The sequence below is a fragment of the Eleutherodactylus coqui genome, chromosome 2 (assembly GCF_035609145.1).
Source record: "Eleutherodactylus coqui strain aEleCoq1 chromosome 2, aEleCoq1.hap1, whole genome shotgun sequence".
In the NCBI taxonomy this organism is placed as follows: domain Eukaryota; kingdom Metazoa; phylum Chordata; class Amphibia; order Anura; family Eleutherodactylidae; genus Eleutherodactylus; species Eleutherodactylus coqui.
This window is the reverse complement of record NC_089838.1, coordinates 208,003,846-208,022,626: the sequence shown is the minus strand read 5'-3', so window position 1 is coordinate 208,022,626 and position 18,781 is coordinate 208,003,846. Positions and strand designations below refer to the sequence as shown.

The following is an 18,781-nucleotide window of genomic DNA, read 5'->3' as shown; positions in this document are numbered from 1 at the left end:
CGGTCCGTCCGTTGACCTCGGAAGTGCCTGACGGACGGACCAGAGCAGGAAGCGGTCTTTTTGACCGCTCCTGCTCTGCTTTAAAGGCACAGAAGAAGATGCCGGCTGGAGGGGACATGCCTGGCGATCGGGCCAGGCCAGGCAAGGTGAGTACAATTTTTTTTTTTTCATGTCAGAACCCCTTTAAGGGGTTAACAGAGATTTTATGCTGAAAAATCACTCTAAAATGCTGGCCACTAGGCATCCCCCCTTCTTTCTGATTTTCTATTTAGTGCCTATTGTCATGTGAAGTCAATCTCTAGTAAGACACAAGTGGGTATTGTGTTATGCTTTCAATAAAATATCTATGGGGTTAAGAAGCCACTACTAGTAAGCATTTCCTGTCTCACAGCTACTGAAGTCAAATCTGTACTGCTGTACAACATTCTCCTTGACGTGCGTGCTAGAGGGTTAGACCCATTGCGAAATCCAGCCCGGGTGTCCGCCTCCAGATTCTGCAGCAAATACTGCCCATAGACATGCTATGGAAAATCAATTTTCCCTCTCCATGAGCAGAAATCAATTGCGTCGCGTCCGTAACCCCCCCCCCCCCCCCGCTCGCAAAAGGGAAATTCACAGCACTGATTTCGCGCGCCCCGCTTCCTTTTGAAGTCAATGGAAGCTGTCCGATCCGCAGCCCTTCCACAATAACATTGCAGAAGGAGCACGGATTCCGGGTCATCGCCTATCGACGGCCCGGCACATCCGCAGCACAGAAAAGAACCATCCGAACATGTACGCAGGGGTCTCCGGACAAGCATAGGGGCGGATTCCATTGTGGGATCTATGTACAGCTTGGCCTATTAATATTAAAAGTACAGGGGATGAATTATGGACAGTGAGGGGATGAGTGGGCTTAATTACTATGGACTGCAGGTGAAATGAGCGGGAACACTTAATTACCATGGACTTCTCGATTACTATGGATTGCTCAATCACTATGGGTGGTGGTGGGGGGGTGAGCGGGGTCAGTTCATTACTATGAATGGGGGGGGGGGGGGGGATGAGCAGGCTCGGTTCATTACTATGAATGGGGGGGGGGGGATGAGCAGGCTCGGTTCATTACTATGAATGGGGTGGGGGATGAGTGGGCTCTGTTCATTACTGTGCATGGAGGAGGAGGAGGAGGAGTGTTTTTGTTTTTTTTTTTACTCTGAACAGTAGGGAGTGCGTGGGCTGAATTCATTACTATGGATGGTTGGAGGATTGAGTGGGCTCGCTGACTTCACTAGTTTGTCGTGATTACTATGGATCTGAGTGTAATTATACTGCAGAGTGTAGGGAAACTCTGGTTGTGGTTTATACTGTTGAGTGGGGGGAGCATCTTGATTTAATTACAAATATATTTAAATTTGTCTACTAAAAATTTGACTTGACTCCTAAAGCTCTCAATTTCAAGAGCCAAAGGCTCTGAGGTAATTTTTTTTCTTTAGCCTGGAGCACTGAGCAGAATCTGCTATTTTCTGCATCTTCGGTGCATACAAGACGCCATGGCAGCTAATCTCCATCCATCAGCTCGGATTAGAGATGCAGCCTGCAGAGGGGAAAACTGGTGAAGAGTGCAGGAAACAAATCGCATAATGGTCATATTTCACACACTGCAGCTTATTCTGAAAAGGTAGGTACACTTTCAGAATTGAAAAAAAGATTGTGTCTTTGCCATTGATTTAGAACCGCCTTGATAACGAGCACTTGTGATGGTGTTTACTTCACTATTCTCGCTTAGTCATGGCAGCAGAAGCTGTGAACTGAGCTGGCATAGCAGGTGGTGGGCAGCGGTAAAAGGAATTCAAACTTTCTAGTGACAAATATCTAGGTTGTTTTATATTAATGGAAGTTCTTGATGGGCTTCTAAAAGTCTTTGACTCCTAGAGTAGTCAATAAAGAACAAACCTATATGCTAGGGTTCATGGCAGTGCACGGAGACTGCATGGCCAGTATGCAAACAATTGGCATGTGATCAGTTTAGTCAGGTTATATTTTTAACACCCACATTAGTGTCTACTGCACTGCTTTCTTTAACTTCTAAAAGCCACTGATCTTAAAGAGGTAGTGCAAGTTTAAAACAATAATTTTTTTAGCCCGCTGGCCACTGCATCACCTCCTGTTCTCCTGGCATCCTAGCGCCCAGGATGTAATGGGAACACTGCAGCCTCTAATTTGCTGCAATGGTCACCTGACTGGTAGTTTTGACACATGGCCAAAAAAAATGTAACTTGTACAACAGTTAAAGGGGTTGTCCCGCGCCGAAACGGGTTTTTTTTTTTTTAAACCCCCCCCCCCCGTTCGGCGCGAGACAACCCCGATGCAGGGGTTAAAAAAACCACCCGCACAGCGCTTACCTGAATCCCGGCGGTCCGGCGTCTTCATACTCACCTGCTGAAGATGGCCGCCGGGATCCTCTGTCTTCATGGACCGCAGGGCTTCTGTGCGGTCCATTGCCGATTCCAGCCTCCTGATTGGCTGGAATCGGCACGTGACGGGGCGGAGCTACACGGAGCCCCATAGAGAACAGGAGAAGACCCGGACTGCGCAAGCGCGGCTAATTTGGCCATCGGAGGGCGAAAATTAGTCGGCACCATGGAGACGAGGACGCCAGCAACGGAGCAGGTAAGTATAAAACTTTTTATAACTTCTGCATGGCTCATAATTAATGCACAATGTACATTACAAAGTGCATTATTATGGCCATGCAGAAGTGTATAGACCCACTTGCTGCCTCGGGACAACCCCTTTAAGGCCCATTTGGACACAACGATTATCGCTCACAATTTGTCTTTTGAGCGATAATTGTTGTCTAACTGCACTGACATCGTGCAGTTTTCGTTAAGCCGTCACTGATCGTTGTCTTGCAGCATGCCGAAAGACAACGATGAGCCTTATCAGGAATTTGCAGCAGGATATAGCTGATACTGTTTCAGCTGTATCCCGCTCCCTGAACACTGTCTGGGTATAAAGAACACAACTGTCAAGCTGTGTTCTGCATACCCCACTCAGAGCGCTCAGCTGTATAACAGCTGGGCGCTACGAGCAGAGAACAGCTGGATGCAGAAGACAAGCTACCCCCGCTTTTCTTCTGCATTCCCCGCTGAATCCACACAACAATTATCGCTCAAAAGACATCTTTTGAGTGATAATCGTTGTCTAAATGGGCCTTTAGTTCAGGACAAATTGCCCAAGGGTAACACCAGATCATCTCCCATTTTTACAAAACTTTACAGATTTACTCCTTACTAAAAAGTGTATAAAAACAATCTCAATTTGGGGTCAAGAAATACAGGGGGTGGGGGTGAGTTAAAGAACCATACTTTTTAATTCATATCTGATAGGAAGATGTTCAAGAATGCTAAATAATGGTGGCACCATTATTTTGCATTGCTGGACTTCTGGGACTTGGTCCACGCCCCAGTGGCTGCTGCATCACACTTGTGTCCTATCCCTTATGGGGGTTTCTTAAGTTGCTGCTGGTGATACATTTCTTCAGGAAGATGTACAAGGTCATTCTTTTCTTAATCTATAGATTTATAACCACATTTTTCCTAACCCGGGAATTCCAATACAATTTTTAAAGTCAAATTTAAACAAAGGTTTCTAACTTTTTGGTTTAGAAATGAGCCACTCCAAATAGAAAGCTGAAAAAAATGTTCATACAAGGCGTTGCCAAAAAGAAACCGTTACTAGTACAAGTTTCTGTTGCTTGGTGATTTATCTGCAAAACCCTTCTGAGGCGGTATGTCACCCATCGGAATCCACGATTAGGGATTTAATTAGGGATAGATGGGCAGAGGCAGGTCAGGTTTCAATGTGATGTCACCCTTTTTGGGGCGGTTACTCCGCTTGCTCATCCAGATATCAGAGTTTGGGACATTAAAGGGTGCAGTTTAATTTAAAATTTGAATTTTATTAGTAATAAAATTATATTAAACCTAATAATACAGTACACTTTTCTGTGAATTTCTAACATCTTCAACATTGGCAAATTCCTACATGTTCCACCCCTAAATTCAAGGGGCTCATTAGGGAGCTTAACTCCATAACTGATGCCACTAACAGATAACTGATAATATCTGGCTCTACATTGTAAATGATATAAAATAATACCAAATTATCATGCATCAAATCTCAGATGGAGAAGGCTCCCAAATACATATGAACTGTACCTCACCACTTCAAGTACCAGTATATTCACATAATGTACTCTTACATACTTGGTGTGCTGCACGGCCAATATTCAAATCATTTGAGCCCTATACCAGCCTTGACTAAAAAAATAACATTTTCAGAAGAGGCGATGCTAAAATGGTAGATCTAATGTTACACTGAAATCACAAATATCAATATCGTATCATATCCCAGCTGCTGCTTGTTCCATGTTGTAATAGACAAACAGAATATATTTACATAAATTGTACCATAAGGTACGCCAATAATAAACTTGGCACAAACGTGAATTTCACAGTGCCACTACACATCAAGGACATTATATGTTCCACGCAGTAATGGTGAACAGAAATGGTAGAAACCTAGACTAATAAATATGCTGATATATTGAAACCCCTATGTCCGTATCGCAGTGCCATACCAGATCCAAAATGACGCTTGTTCTATATTATGATAAATGCAAGAATTATGCAATATTTCCACAGTTGATATGACATGATAATGGAACTAGGTATGTGAGTTTCCTAATGCTACATCTCATGGTCCATATTGTATTGGCAAAACTATTATATAAAACATTTGAAAGCAACATGTTGTTGCATCATTACCAATCCGGTGTTAAAGAATCCCATGTGTGTCACATAATAACAAACATCTCTTTGAATGACATCATATGGTGGTAAATCCAGATGTGACTTATAAATAAATACAATACTACACCACAACTCACTCATGTCTCTTCAGAAGAGCCTTCTCCTGATTCATGTATCCTGGAATGGTGCTTGGTGTTAGATAGGAAACGTCTCGATTTGTGGCAAACAGGTGACTAGTTCTTCCATCGTGACAACGCAGCTGCTCACCCAGCGCTGAGTGTTGATGAAAAACTGCATTTCCCTCCTCGCTTCACCCGCCATATTTACCCGATCTCGCTACATGCAAGTTTTTATTTGCTCAGGTTAAGAGATCTCAAAGGAAAACTTTTTGCCAATATTGAAGAGGTGAAACAAAAACTGCACAAGTGCTTAAAAAAAATAGTTTAAAAAATGCTTTGAATAGTGGAAATACATTTGGAAAGGTGGATTGTCTCAAATGTGCATGCAAGTACGATGCCATGTTTTCCATTGAAGTCAATAGAAAACACTTGCAATCCTATGATGTGGATGAGGATCGTAATTTCATAGTAGCAATGTGATTTTTGAATCAAAAACGCATCACTGTGAAAAACGCACACTTCCCCGTGTGAATAAGCTTTTACTGACAAAATAATGTACAATTAATGATACTGGCAAGTGATGGTGCTGTGGGAAATGTTTGATCTATCTCAATTTATCTAAATTTTACATGGGGATCCCTCACAACCTTTTCAGCTTATTGGTTAAGCAGAAAGCTTGGAGGGGGATTCCCTTTACCAATTTGTTATATGGCCAGTTGTCATTGAGATTTACTGTGCAAGATGCATATTGTGGAACAACCAAAGGTAAGTTTCTGCTTCTTTTTGGTGTTTTACCAAAAGTGTCATGAAGCATCCAGGGTGTTAAGCTTGGTTTGGTATGCAACAAAGCATTAAAAAAATAAAGAAATGCAGGTTATATTGAACTGAAGACCAGTGTCACGAAAAAAAATCCCTAGTAAGACCTCCTTCACACTGGCGAGGGTGATATTAAAAGGGTTGTCCCGCGCCGAAACGGGTTTTTGTTTTTTTTCAATAGCCCCCCCGTTCGGCGCAAGACAAACCCGATGCAGGGGTAAAAAAAACAAACCGGATAGTACTTAGCCGAATCCCCGCGCTCCGGTGACTTCTTACTTACCTTGCTAAGATGGCCGCCGGGATCTTCACCCACGGTGGACCGCAGGTCTTCTCCCATGGTGCACCGTGGGCTCTGTGCGTTCCATTGCCGAGTCCAGCCTCCTGATTGGCTGGAATCGGCACACGTGACGGGGCGGAGCTACGAGGAGCAGCTCTCCGGCACGAGCGGCCCCATTCAGAAGGGAGAAGACCGGACTGCGCAAGCGCGTCTAATCGGGCGATTAGACGCTGAACTTAGACGGCACCATGGAGACGAGGACGCTAGCAACAGAACAGGTAAGTGAAAAACTTCTGTTTGGCTCATATTTAATGCACGATGTATATTACAAAGTGCATTAATATGGCCATACAGAAGTGTATACCCCCACTTGCTTTCGTGGGACAACCCCTTTAAGCCGTGAATCACAGCCCGATATCACCCTCGTCATCCATGTGAAACCTGTAGATGCAAGGCGTTTTCAAGTGGAAACAGCCTTGCATCACTACGGGGATGAAGAAATTCCCCACCGCGGCAGAGGATTGTGAAGCTCTTCCATTGTTTTCAGTGGGGCCAGCGCTGCTGCTGGCCCCAATGAGCTCAATGGGCGATATCGCCGCGGGATCTCGCTGCGGGACCTCAGCGCCTGCAGGGACCAGCGCGTACTTACCCGCGCCTGCGGTCCCGGCTCTTTCATGTGCATGCGCAGACCGGAGCCGGCGGTGGGTGAGTGACGTTTCTGTGTTTCTCTGTGAGCCCCGCACAGAAATAGGACATGCCATGGTTTGTTTGCCGCGCGAGATTTCGTGTGGCCAAACCGCGGCCGTCTGCATAGGATTGCGTTTGTTAACGCAATCCTATGCAGGCTTCCAGCGGCGGGAATTTCCGCTCGTGTGCAGGCGCGCTAAGGAAGATTACAAAATGAAGAAAACGAAATACTACCAGGCACAAAGGGCGAGCATTTAGGGTGTATATATAGGTATCATCAGAACGTACATCTGATGCTGGCAATCCATTCCGGCTAGGCAAAGCTTTAATATTTGAAACACATTGGAGCAAGTAGTTTGTCATGTAGAATCAGAAAACTGCATGATGCAGATGGGTGGCGACTGCACCGAAGTGCCTGGAATCACACAGGATGCTGACTTGATACAGAGCTATGAATTACAAGGTGAAGGGCACTACAAGCAATGGCTTTTCGACAGACCCGAACCTGCTTGACAGATGTAATGGAAACTGTGGATGAGTTTCTGGATACACGAAGTTCTAAAGTTGTAGCATTAACACATCATCACTATATAGCAAAAGTGCAATATCACTGTATGAAAGAACTGAAAGAAAGTCTGCTGAGTTCACAAATAATAGTACAATGCAACTTTTTTCAGAAAATCATTCAATAGTTTCCACAAAAAAAAATTAGAAATTGATAGCAGCAACCCATCTCAAAAAGGTTGGGATAGGGGTAGTAAGACTTGAAAAGTAGTAATACAAAACAGTTGAAAGGTCAAGTTCCTAAGTCACATGACTGTGTATAGAAAGAGCATATTAGAGAAGTAGAGTCTCTCAGAAGTAAAGATGGTCAGAGCTTCACCAATCTGTGAAAAACTGCATCTGAAAATTGTTGAACAATTTCAGAGAAATGTTCAACATAAAATTGCAAATACTTTGAATATCGTAACATCTACAGTACAAACTATAATCCAAAAACTCAAAGAATCTGGAGAAATTTATTTGCAAAATGCAAAACTGTTCTGTGGTTCTGCGGACTTGAGGAGAGGGACCATCCAGCTTATCAATGCACAATTCCACAGCCTGCATCTGATTGTATGGTGGTGCATGAGTACCTATGGCATGGGCAGCTTGCATGTCTTGAAATGCACTATTAATGCTGAGCAGCACATGGACGTTTTAGAACATACGCTCCCATCCAGACGTCTCCTTTAGGGAAAGCCTTGTATATTTCAGCAAGACAACGCTAAATCACTTACTGCATCCATCACAACAGCTGAGTGTTTTTTGCAACGTCCCGTGACAAAAGGCCTTGTGATGGATTAGGTGGAACAGTAAGAAGGACCGTGGCCAAAGCGAGCCTACAGCTCTTGAATGCCAGTGACATGCTTTATGTTTGCTGTGAACAATTTACTAACAGACTTCATACATGTGACAGCAGAGGAAATGCTACAAAGTGTAAATCAACTGTCATATAGGGCTCAAAAAGCCCAAACTGTAAAGGAACACAGCACTTCCATAGATTTAAACCAGTCTCACAAAATGAACTTGAAGCATATAAACCTTCAATAAGTGGTGTCTGTAACGATGAAGCAATCACAAGCCGCCATTCTGCACGATCTCCAACTAGGGAAATACTGTATATCGTGCATGTACAACAACTTGCTGGTTCGGGATCAGATTACAGAAGTCAAGAGTTTTGTGACTTTAAAATCAAATTTCTTCATCCGAGAGAGAGCTTTAAGACTTACCACCGGCCGCACCATTACGATGCATGTTGGGTTCCACTACACCAAATTCTCTGTGGGATTAAGTGTCCGACAATCCTATCAAACACTACGGTAGAAATTATATGCTTATTGTCCAGTGACTTAACCTTGGCCGAAGCTCATTGCAAGAGAAATACAAGCAAGAAATGCTTTTTAATTGATTAGCTGAACAAATTGTATGTCCGAAAGCAGATTTTTCACCCAATTCATGATATGAAGCATATTCAGGTGTATTTGGCCATATTTGGTGCCATTACAATGGTTGTCAGTATAGAATTGGTAACCATCAAGAATTTTTTTCCCACAAGGTTCTGGGTAATCCACATGTAAAATTCAGATGACCCGTACTTGCACAGAGCTGGGATAAGTCTGAGTGAATGAATGAAATATATACAAACATACACAAATTTCAAGAATTTCCCACAGCAACATATTTATCACCTGCCAGTATCAGTAAGTGTGCATTGTTTTATTGTGTGTAAGAGGTCAAGATTTTTTTTTTTCTCAAAACCCACCAATGGCGCCTTCCCTAAATTGTGTGATAAGAAACTTCAATGTATGGGGCATATATATATTTTATTTTTCCAACTTTCTCTCTGAAGTGGCTCACTTCCAAAAAAATGTTTGAAATTTTTGTTCCAATTTTACTTTAACATGTATTGGAATTACAGTGTTTGCAAACATATTCTAAAGCTACCTATTATGAAGAGAATGATACTTTGTACATCTTCCTACGCCCAGTAGTTTCTGAGATATGAATTATCAAAAATTATGGTTTGAGAATAGTGGACACTAATAAGGATAAGTTATATTATTTGATAGTACACGCTTTGTTAAATATTTAAGTAGCTACAACGAGCTGTCATGGCAAAGAGCTGTGGCGTAATTAGATTAACAGTCTTTCCACCAACATAATTATATCCATAGAATTCCAATTTATCAAAACATAGCATTATTTATCTCACACGGTGTATGTTGTGAGAGGAGGAGAATTGCAGCCAGAATTGCTGGTTTTTTTGGATGCACAAGGTACTCAAATTGCAGAAAAAGTTCTTAAATGCCAAAATAGTACATATAAGTCGCCTTGCATTAACTGAGCCCTCACGTAGCCCTACTGATGGTAAAATTTTGGGGTCTCAAATATGGTGACAGAAACCAGTTAAAGGTATTTTTATATTGTAATTTTTTTTTTAAACCAACCCGTGCAATAAAAGATTTAAATGAAGGCTCACTATGTTTGCAGAAGACAAGTGGGACCGCTATATTCTGCATACAGCTGTTGTCTTCTCGGAGCCTTCGAGCGGGGTATGCAGAACACAGCTAGAGTGCTGTCTTCTGCATTCCTGCTGTGTTCACGGAGCGCTCAGCTGGTATACAGCTGAGCGTTCATAGTGGGGTATGCAGAAGACAGCTGGACCACTTGTCTTCTGCATACTTCTGCTGTGTTCTCCGAGCTAGATAGCAGCTGAAACAATAGTATCAGCGGTATCCCGCTGAGAACTCGGTGCGTGGTCCTGCTGAGACTCATCATTGTCTTTCTGTTTCCTTTAAAGACAATGATAAGCGAATTGTTACTGAAAACTGCACGATGGCCGCTTGTTTAGACCCACCAATTCTCACTCAAAAGACTGCTTTGAGCAAATTCTGAGCGAGAATCATTGGGTCTAAATGGGCCGTAACACAGCTGTGTTTTGTACAGCTTGCCCTACGATACCAAAAAAGCCCTTATTTGGCTATTGACAGGAAAATAAAAGTTATAACTCCTGAAACGTGGGGATGAAAAAGGAAAATTTAGAGAAATTGCTGGTCATTAAAGGTTGAAAAAAAGTCTTTTCAGGCTGCAATTGCACATTCAGTTTTTTTTGTGTTGGTTTTTTCCATTTTTTTTTTCTTAATCGAAAACCAGGAGTGGATCCAAGAGGAATAGAAAATAAAAATGGAAGGACGGCTTCTTGCTGCTGGATCCTTTTCTGGCTTTGGCTTAGAAATCTGCATCCAAAAGTGCATGTGTGTTTCTAGCCTAGAACGTACAATCCACAGTGTGTGTATATGGAGAGTGGACACACATGACATAGACTTCTAAATGCATATCTACTGGTTACAATTAGGATTGTCGGCTGTTTGCACATGCTTTTAAGGATTGTTGATGGCTAAAGCTTTTTTTTTCCCTAAACCTAATTGGAAGTACATGGATGTTGTCAATAAACCATTCTACATCACTGAATAGACAGTTGGTAAACTTCTCATATAAAATTACCTTCTAATTAATGCACCATCTTCCACAAAGAAGCACTTATTGGCCCGATTGTTCTCTGTATTTCAAACGATGACCGTCATTCTCAGTACACTATTTTACCCTTTTATTTCCTAAATAGATGATTACTTGAGCATGGAACTATTAATTTGGACATAACAAACCATTCTTGCTGAATCTAGCGTGTTGTTCAAACAGGTCATTGCGGTTGCTGGTAGATTAACTATGAAATCGAGAATTACTATTTTGCTGCAAATTAAAACCTAGTTCAGAGTGTTCTGTGAGTATAGAAATCTATGTATGTGTACATAATCTAAACCGCCTCTGCTAGTGTCCTGCTCCTTAGTAGTGACACTCACAAGTGCTACTTTCTAAAGCCAGTCATATAGTGTCTCTAGTATTTCCCTGCCAAACCCTGTTCTACCCTTGGCAGCAGGAAGTTCGCAATAAATTAGTTGCTGCTCATATGTAGTTCTTTCATCTTGTCTTTAAGGGGGTATATTGATATTACATATTTGTGACATATCCTGTGTTCATGTGTTATATACTACAAGTTGCGTGGCTTCCGTTAGTGATGCCAGCTGAACACTTTGCCAGTGGTTCAGCTAGTCTAACCCAATCTTCTTTTTCAAAAGGAGTTCTATTCCTAAAACACTTTTTAAGTATATAAAACAATGTTAATTTTCAAAATGGTTTGTTAGCCCTTTTTTAAGGGCTTTTTCACAGCAGTATTTGGGTTTCTACGTTATGGTTGTAGGAAAACCGAATCCACTGGTGAAAAAGATCCATCTTGTGACAGAAGCAAATGGCGCCAAACAGAACTCATTGATTATAATGGCGTCTGTTCGGTTTCCATCATACTGCCGGCAGCATGCTTGTAATGGGGTTAGGTAGCAAAGGCTTCATGTGGAGTCCCCAATGCTCTTGTGAGCGAAGCCTAATTCTTCTATTAGTTCAGGCAAGGGCCCTATGGAAGGGTGTAACCAAATGTTTTATTCTTCATTTTGCATTTCTATGACATTGTTTTTTATTCAAGTACTATATATGCACCAAAAAAGTAAACATAAGCGTTTTCAACTGCATCCAAAACCACAGTGAATTACAGCAAAACTGCATGTTCTAACCACACAATCTAAATGTGCCCTAGGTATGCATGCACTGATCAGTCAAGGAAGATGCTGCCACAAAATCGGGCCTTATTCATGCTGCAGTATTTTATAAGTATTTTTACCTTGCGCCCATAACAGTACCTATGAGAAAGCCCACTACTCTCCAGACTGGAAATGGGAACCTTCCAGATCTCTTTAATGGCAGTAATCTCCTCAGTTCCTGTTTCCTGTCCATAGGACAAGTTGGAAAACGCTCAGATAGCTGCGGCTCTTTCAGGATTCCTCCAGATCTCTAAGGCCTCATGTCCACGGGGAAAATCAGATCCGCTGCAGATTCTACATGGAGAATCTGCAGCGGGTCCCTCCTGCCCCGCGGACATGAGCGCCGAAAATAGAAATTTAAAAGCATTTACCTATCCGTAGCGGGCGGGGAAGGTCAGCTGTTCCTCACGGCCGGATCTTCATTTTCGGCCGGCGGATGAATTCCTGACGCCGGGCACATCCGCCGAGCCGAAGCAAGGGAGATGCGGCCGTGAGGAAGAGCAGAGCTTCGCGGCCCGCTGCGGGTGAGTAAATGCTTTTAATTCCTATTTTAGGTCTCCCGCAGATCCGGACGGCTTCCATAGGCTTCAATAGAAGCCCGCGGGAGCCGTCCCCGCGGGAGACCCGCATGAAAATGGAGCATGGTCCAGATTTTTTCATGCTCCATTTTTTTTAAATCACTTTTATTGACGATCCGCGGGTATTTATCTACCCGCGGGTGGTCAATGCATCCCTATGGGGTGCGGATCCGCGCGTGGGAGATCCGCTGCGGATTTTAAATCTCATTTTGCCCGTGGACATGAGCCCTAAGGCCTCCGGTCGTTGGGCGATATGTCACTGCATTATCCGTAGCGATAAACCGGCCGCGGGTAGCGCAGTGAACACTCTATCAGATAGGCTCACCGCGGAGAACTGTCATTTCTTCCCCCCTGCTCCCCCACGGCGGAATATTACTAGCGATATTCCGCCTTGCCCAAGGACAGGCATCCTAAATGTGGCGGACTGCGGGGCCTAGCTCCCAAACGTTATGGCATGAGAGCTTAGCTGTCCAATGTAAGTCTCCACTGGAGAAGCCTGGAATCGTCCACTTGCCTTCCTGTTGGATGCTCTGCTCCCCTGTCTCTGAAGGGCAGGAAGCCAAAGTACTCCTCTTCGTGGCCTCACTGGAGAACCCCCTCAGTGGTGTAGTGCTCACTGTGTTGCTGCACCTAGGCGAGATGTTTGCTGTATGTGCTCTCCTGTCTTATATGGTGCTTCTATCAGCAGATGGAATTTAGGAGTGTACTAATCTGGGTGACAGCTAGGGCTAGTATCATTATTGCTGGAAGCTGGGGAAAGAAATAAGCGCCTTTTAAGAGTATCTTCAGATAGTCCTCTGAGCTTTGGCTGGGCCTGTATAGCTTCTGCGCTTGGCCTATAGCCTCCGGGCTTTTGTCTATGATCTTTTTCCTATGTCTTACAGCTGCCTACCCATGATATCTGGGCTTAGCCTGTGATCTTTAGTGGAAAAGTAGAATATGAGAATAGAACCACCTTCCCCTTCCAGTTATTTATATAGTTCAATCTCTCGTAGGTGCTGTCATGGCCATAAGGCAAACAACAAGATTACTTGCCAGTAATCTGTTTTCCATGAGCCCATGACTCCCCTCCTGCTGTGTTTTAAGTGTCAAAGTATTACAAAAAAAAAAGTTTAGATATAACCTAAGATAGAAATGGGCTTCAAATAGTCCATGGATCTTTATTCACAAAACTGAGGAGGTGAGGGGTGTTATCTCCTTTTAAGGAGATCTGGGAGGTTCCTGTTTTCTGCTCAGAGGGAGGTAGGCTCTCTCATAGGTGCTGCCATGGGTGAGTAGAAAACTGATTATCGGTAAGTAATCTTGTTTCATCAACTTTTTTTTTTTTTTTTTGTCAAAACCATGACTGGACCCTAAAAACTGAAAAATTGATGGAAGCATTTCTTCTTTTTGAATTAACTTTTTGATCTTGGCCTAAAAAGATGGATGAATAAATACTGAAGTTTGGATGAGGCCTTTACTGAGGCTCCTTTTTAAAGTGAAGCTCCCAGCCAAATTTCATAGTTGGCAAAATAGCAACATGAGGATCATTTACTATACAAGGGCCATCCCTTTTTATCCCCCAATCTGGTCCTTTACATGCAAGTTTCCAAGGACGCGCTGAACACTGTTGGCTCTTAACACCACGTTAGTCATTCTTCCCTACTTTTAAATAACAAAAAGTGGTACAATTGTTGCTAGGCACATAGCGTGCCACAGTTTATTATTATTTTTTTTTTATGTTGGGCAATGCTAATCCATGCCCTTTGTATCCTCTTGGGCAATAACACTCCTCACATTACTAATACACCTCTAAATAATAGATAGTGGCTCTACACAATGATGGTGATTACAGTGCAATTACCTCCAGTGATCACTGATAACCTCTCCTCTGATTGTACCAATGTAGTGAGCTTCATTATGATATTCCAGTGCCAAACCAAGCTTCAAGAGGTTTCCCGAGAAACATAAATCCATCAGAAATGACATATACCCTGTTTCCCTGAAAATAAGACCATCACGTTGCTTCATCCAGCACTGCTTTGATTGGTTCTTCCACCGCTGCTCATCCAATCGAGCCATCACTTCCTAGAGGTGGGATTTATGAATCTCGTAACCAGGAAGTGATGTTGTATGAGCGGCTGAGGACTGCAAGAAGCACCTTGGAGATGTGGAGAGCAGTGGGAGGGATCTGGACCTAAGGTAAGTATAATAAGACCTAGTGCCTCTTTTAGGGCAAAAAGTAATATAAGACAGGGTCTTATTTTGGAGGAAACACAGTATATGGTATACAGTTCTCACCTTTTTTTTACTAGTAAACCTGGATATATTTGAAACCGGGGTCCAAATCTAGCCTGTTAGGCTGTGTTGTCATGCTCTATTTCTATTTTTCAATTAAGTCATCAGGGCCAAACAATGAATAACTGAAGTACCAGACTCTGTACTTAAAGTGGTATTCCAGTGATTCAAAGTGAAATTTATATGTTTCATAAGGAAATAAACATGTAATTTAGCAATATAATATAACTTTTACAAGCCTGCGGAGAGCTTTCTTTATCTGTGATCTCCTCTCGGTTAATTCTCTTTTGGTATCCAATGGTTACGACCTGTATGCTCCGTGCCTTCACATTCTGTAATAACGAAACAGTTGATACAGTCATAAACGTGTACTCATCAGTAACTGGCAGTAGAGTAATGTTGGAGATGTAATTTTTTTGCACTCCCTGGCAGCCATTTTAAGTAACCATATGGAAATCTGTAGCTGTCTGGAAACCAGCGGTGGCGCAGGTCGGCAATAAAAAGGGTTCTGAAGTTCAGTTTGACAATTTAGATGGAAGTTTAGAATAATTGCAATAAGTGAGAACATTGGGGAAATTTTGAAGATTTTGCCCAGGCTCCAGAATACCCTTTTAATTGACATAAATTGCATGTAACATACTGCACTGACTATAATGGAGTCAGAATACTGTGTCACTAGCCAGCTTTATACTGTACAAAACGGCGCAGCGTGATATGCGATTTTCTCCAATTTTTGTGCTGGATGTGCGCTTGAGGTTTACCATGCAGCTGTGAAAAGAGCGTTAACAGTTTTTAGAAAATACATTGCAAACTTCTAAATAAATTTTTAATGCACAAGTGTGCCCTTTTTTACGGACACGCGCAGGGATATGCTTTTACATACACAGTACTACATCTCCAAAACACACAGGCATGCTTTCACATGCATACATATACACACCAGGGTGAACACGCACAACATAACTGCATGGACTGCGAAGGGTGCACGGTTTTGGTTGGCGCCGGGTCATTTTTGGTCTGTAAATTTTTTTAAACTTATTTTTGGAACTATTTCTTTAACAACTATGACCCCCCCATGATGTCCTATAAGACCTCTGGGAGTCATTCACGTTTTTTTTTTAATTTCACACTACTCCACTGTAGCTGGGGCATCCATAGGAGCCCCAGTTTCAGGGTAAAATGTCCCCCAGTAGTGACAATGGTCACTAATGCTGATCTAGTTCTGCTAGGACCCTGCTGTTCTGCTATGGCAATGACATGATTGCCCGGTCAACAACATAGCGCTCATTGAGCCTGTTAAGGAGAAGGCCTTCTGCGGGTCCACAGCTGTGTCTGACAGCCAGTGATCCAACCAGCTTTTGCTTCATGGCAGGAGCTTTAATCCCGCTCTGTACTTTTACTGTCGGCTGGGATTAAAGCCCTGGACCAAGCGCCGTACATTTACCACGCTTGGTCTTTGGGTGACTTCGTACTTCAGAGGAAACAATGGGCTGCAGGACTGAAGCATGTTGTATCCAGCACCAATTTGAAAACATAAGTGCAGTGGTTTGAACTATTAAAATATAACTTATTAGTTTATACTAAACCCTACATTTTATTTAGGATGGTAAAAATGATCTATTTATTCTTTGGGCAGTATGATTACATAAATTTGATATAGCTGTAGTTTATTTTGCTACTTAAAAAAAATAAATAAACTACATTGTGTACCCAAATTCCAAGTCCCATCTCTCTGTGAGGACTTGCAGCACTCTATACCATATATAGTTCTCTATACCATCTTGGGGGTGACTTTTTGTGGCATTGCAAAAGGTGTGTGTTTTTTCTTAGTTTTTTTTTTCAATTTACTGCCTGTCACCATGCAAGATAAAGTAATATTTTAATAGTTTGTACTTTAGTGGACACCGTGAGACCAGTTACTTTTTTTTGTTTTGTGTTTTTACTTTTTACATAAAAGGTAGTTTTGTTCTGTTAGTCTTTTCAAGAAAAAAAAATAGAAGTACTATGACAGCAGGCCTGTAGATGTCTGACTACCATGACAACTCTTCAGCACACCATGTTTACTTAGTAGGAGGCTAAGTGGGTGAGACTCTCCTTCAGTACTGACCATGGCACCTAAGGCGTTAAAAGGCCAGAATCTTGGATGCTGCTTGTGGGTATCAATTGCATGCTTCCCTTCCTACATAATGACAAACTGGTATGTTGGATGTCTAGAAGAGGTAAAACTGTGTCAAAGCCTTTTAAATGCGTAAAAAATATAAAGGGTCTGCGGTCCTTTAGGACTGTACGGCAAATTTTGTCTGCGACTAGGTTAGTGTGGCCAAAAATCGCTATGTAGCTTTGCCACATTGTCATTGCATTGCAGTTAATGGGTCACCGTGCAAGTTGCAGCTTGCCATGATCGGGGATGGGGAGGGGGGTTTGTGACCTGTGACTTACAATTACAACAAGCTGCGGCTCACACTGCAGCCCCATTTGCTGCAGTGCACATTGATTTTTGGTTGCACAACCCCTGTCTCGGCGAAAACTATCCATGGCCTTATCTAGTGCTGAAACTTCTTTTTATTGTTGGGATTAGTGGGGCAGCCAAACTCCCTCCAACAGTCCATTATTGTAAAGCATGCATGGGACTCTGTACCGCTGTACAGGCCATATGTGTAGGTGTAAGAACATATCCACACATCACTTCGTTTTTTATTTTTGCTGGAGCTTTGCAAAATTGCTGCAAAACCTGTTTGAGACTCAGTGCAGTCTTAGGCTGCTCTCACACAGACTGATCTTTGCAGCGTTTAGCAGGGGGTTTCAAACTCTGTGCTAAACGCTGTAAAACTTCCCCATTGATTTTGATGGGGCTTCTCAGACGAGCGTCTCAACGCGTTTCTAACCCCCGCGATTTTTGAACACTGTCTGCTCTATTTTAGTGCGTTGCATCACTTTTTATCGCACCTCATCACTTATTGTAATGATGGGTGCATTTAACGCTGTTGACCGCATTTTGAAAATGCTGTTTGAAAACGTGTTAGAATGTTGCGTTTTAACAGACGCCTTTGTGAGAGCAGCCTTACTGTTTTAGCAGCTAATTTTGCTACAATGGAAGGATACACCTCCATTATTTTAATATGATCCATCTGTGGAATATCCGTGTATTTTGTGTTGGATCTTCTCCAGTTATTGCATTACAGCCACGTTGCACTGCAATCTTAAAGAGTGCAAAATAATTTGCCTGTTGCTGGTTGGCTCCTTCTGCCGTGTCATTCTGCTGCTTTCACCAGGAGTGAAAACAATCTTTTACATAGTAAGACCATGTGATGACCATGACAATGAAGGGGACCATAGATACTTCAGTTGATGCCATCACTTGCTTAATCAATGCTCAGGTAAGCCTATATACACTCTCTCACTGCCTGTGTGTATAGGTATTATCTGTAGGCTGGATAGGTGTTTTGTTGTGTTTTTGTTACTGCTTTTAGTTCATTTAAACCCTCTACTTATGCATTTTTGATGCATATCTGCCAAGGTAGCTAATACAGCGTCTGCTTTTCTGATAAGGAATCTTGCTTCTTCCATAATGTAGTTTGACCTTTTTGTTTTCATCATTTGTCTGTGTCTTTGACTTTTGTGACATTCCCCTCTCCCAGTAATTGAAAATTATAGATATAACTTTTTTGTACTATAAGTTGTATGGATGCACAGTGTGATGTTTTATTATGTCTGTAGCAGAGAGATTTAGAAATGTTGAAGCTTTTAGTAAAAAATTAAAAACTGACACTTTGTTCTTTCAGAGCCAAAAATCAATGCCAGCGAGGAAGTCACTATAAAGAAAGACACTGGCCCCATTGTGTTGCAGTGCAACCTTACCCAAAACGGCCTAGGAACAGTTCAGAGCACCTTTTGGACCAAGAATGGTGTGGAGATTCCTAGCACTGGGACAAATTCTCTAGGCAGCACTACAATGGAACACAAGTAAGCCACTAATGACCAGAATGACCAGTGAAACATCCACACTGGGGCAGATGTAGGCTGCTTTAACATCTGCAAC

The 18,781-nt window shown here is 42.4% G+C and overlaps 1 protein-coding gene across 1 annotated transcript in view; it reads left to right on the top strand.

Annotated features, from left to right (window-relative positions):
- NPTN (neuroplastin) overlaps window positions 1-18,781 on the top strand; it is a 78,762-nt gene that overhangs the window by 39,228 nt on the left and 20,753 nt on the right. Inside the window, exon 2 of the mRNA XM_066592353.1 lies at window positions 18,525-18,705. Coding sequence (XP_066448450.1) covers window positions 18,525-18,705 — 181 coding nt within the window. The remainder of the gene's footprint in view (window positions 1-18,524; window positions 18,706-18,781) is intronic.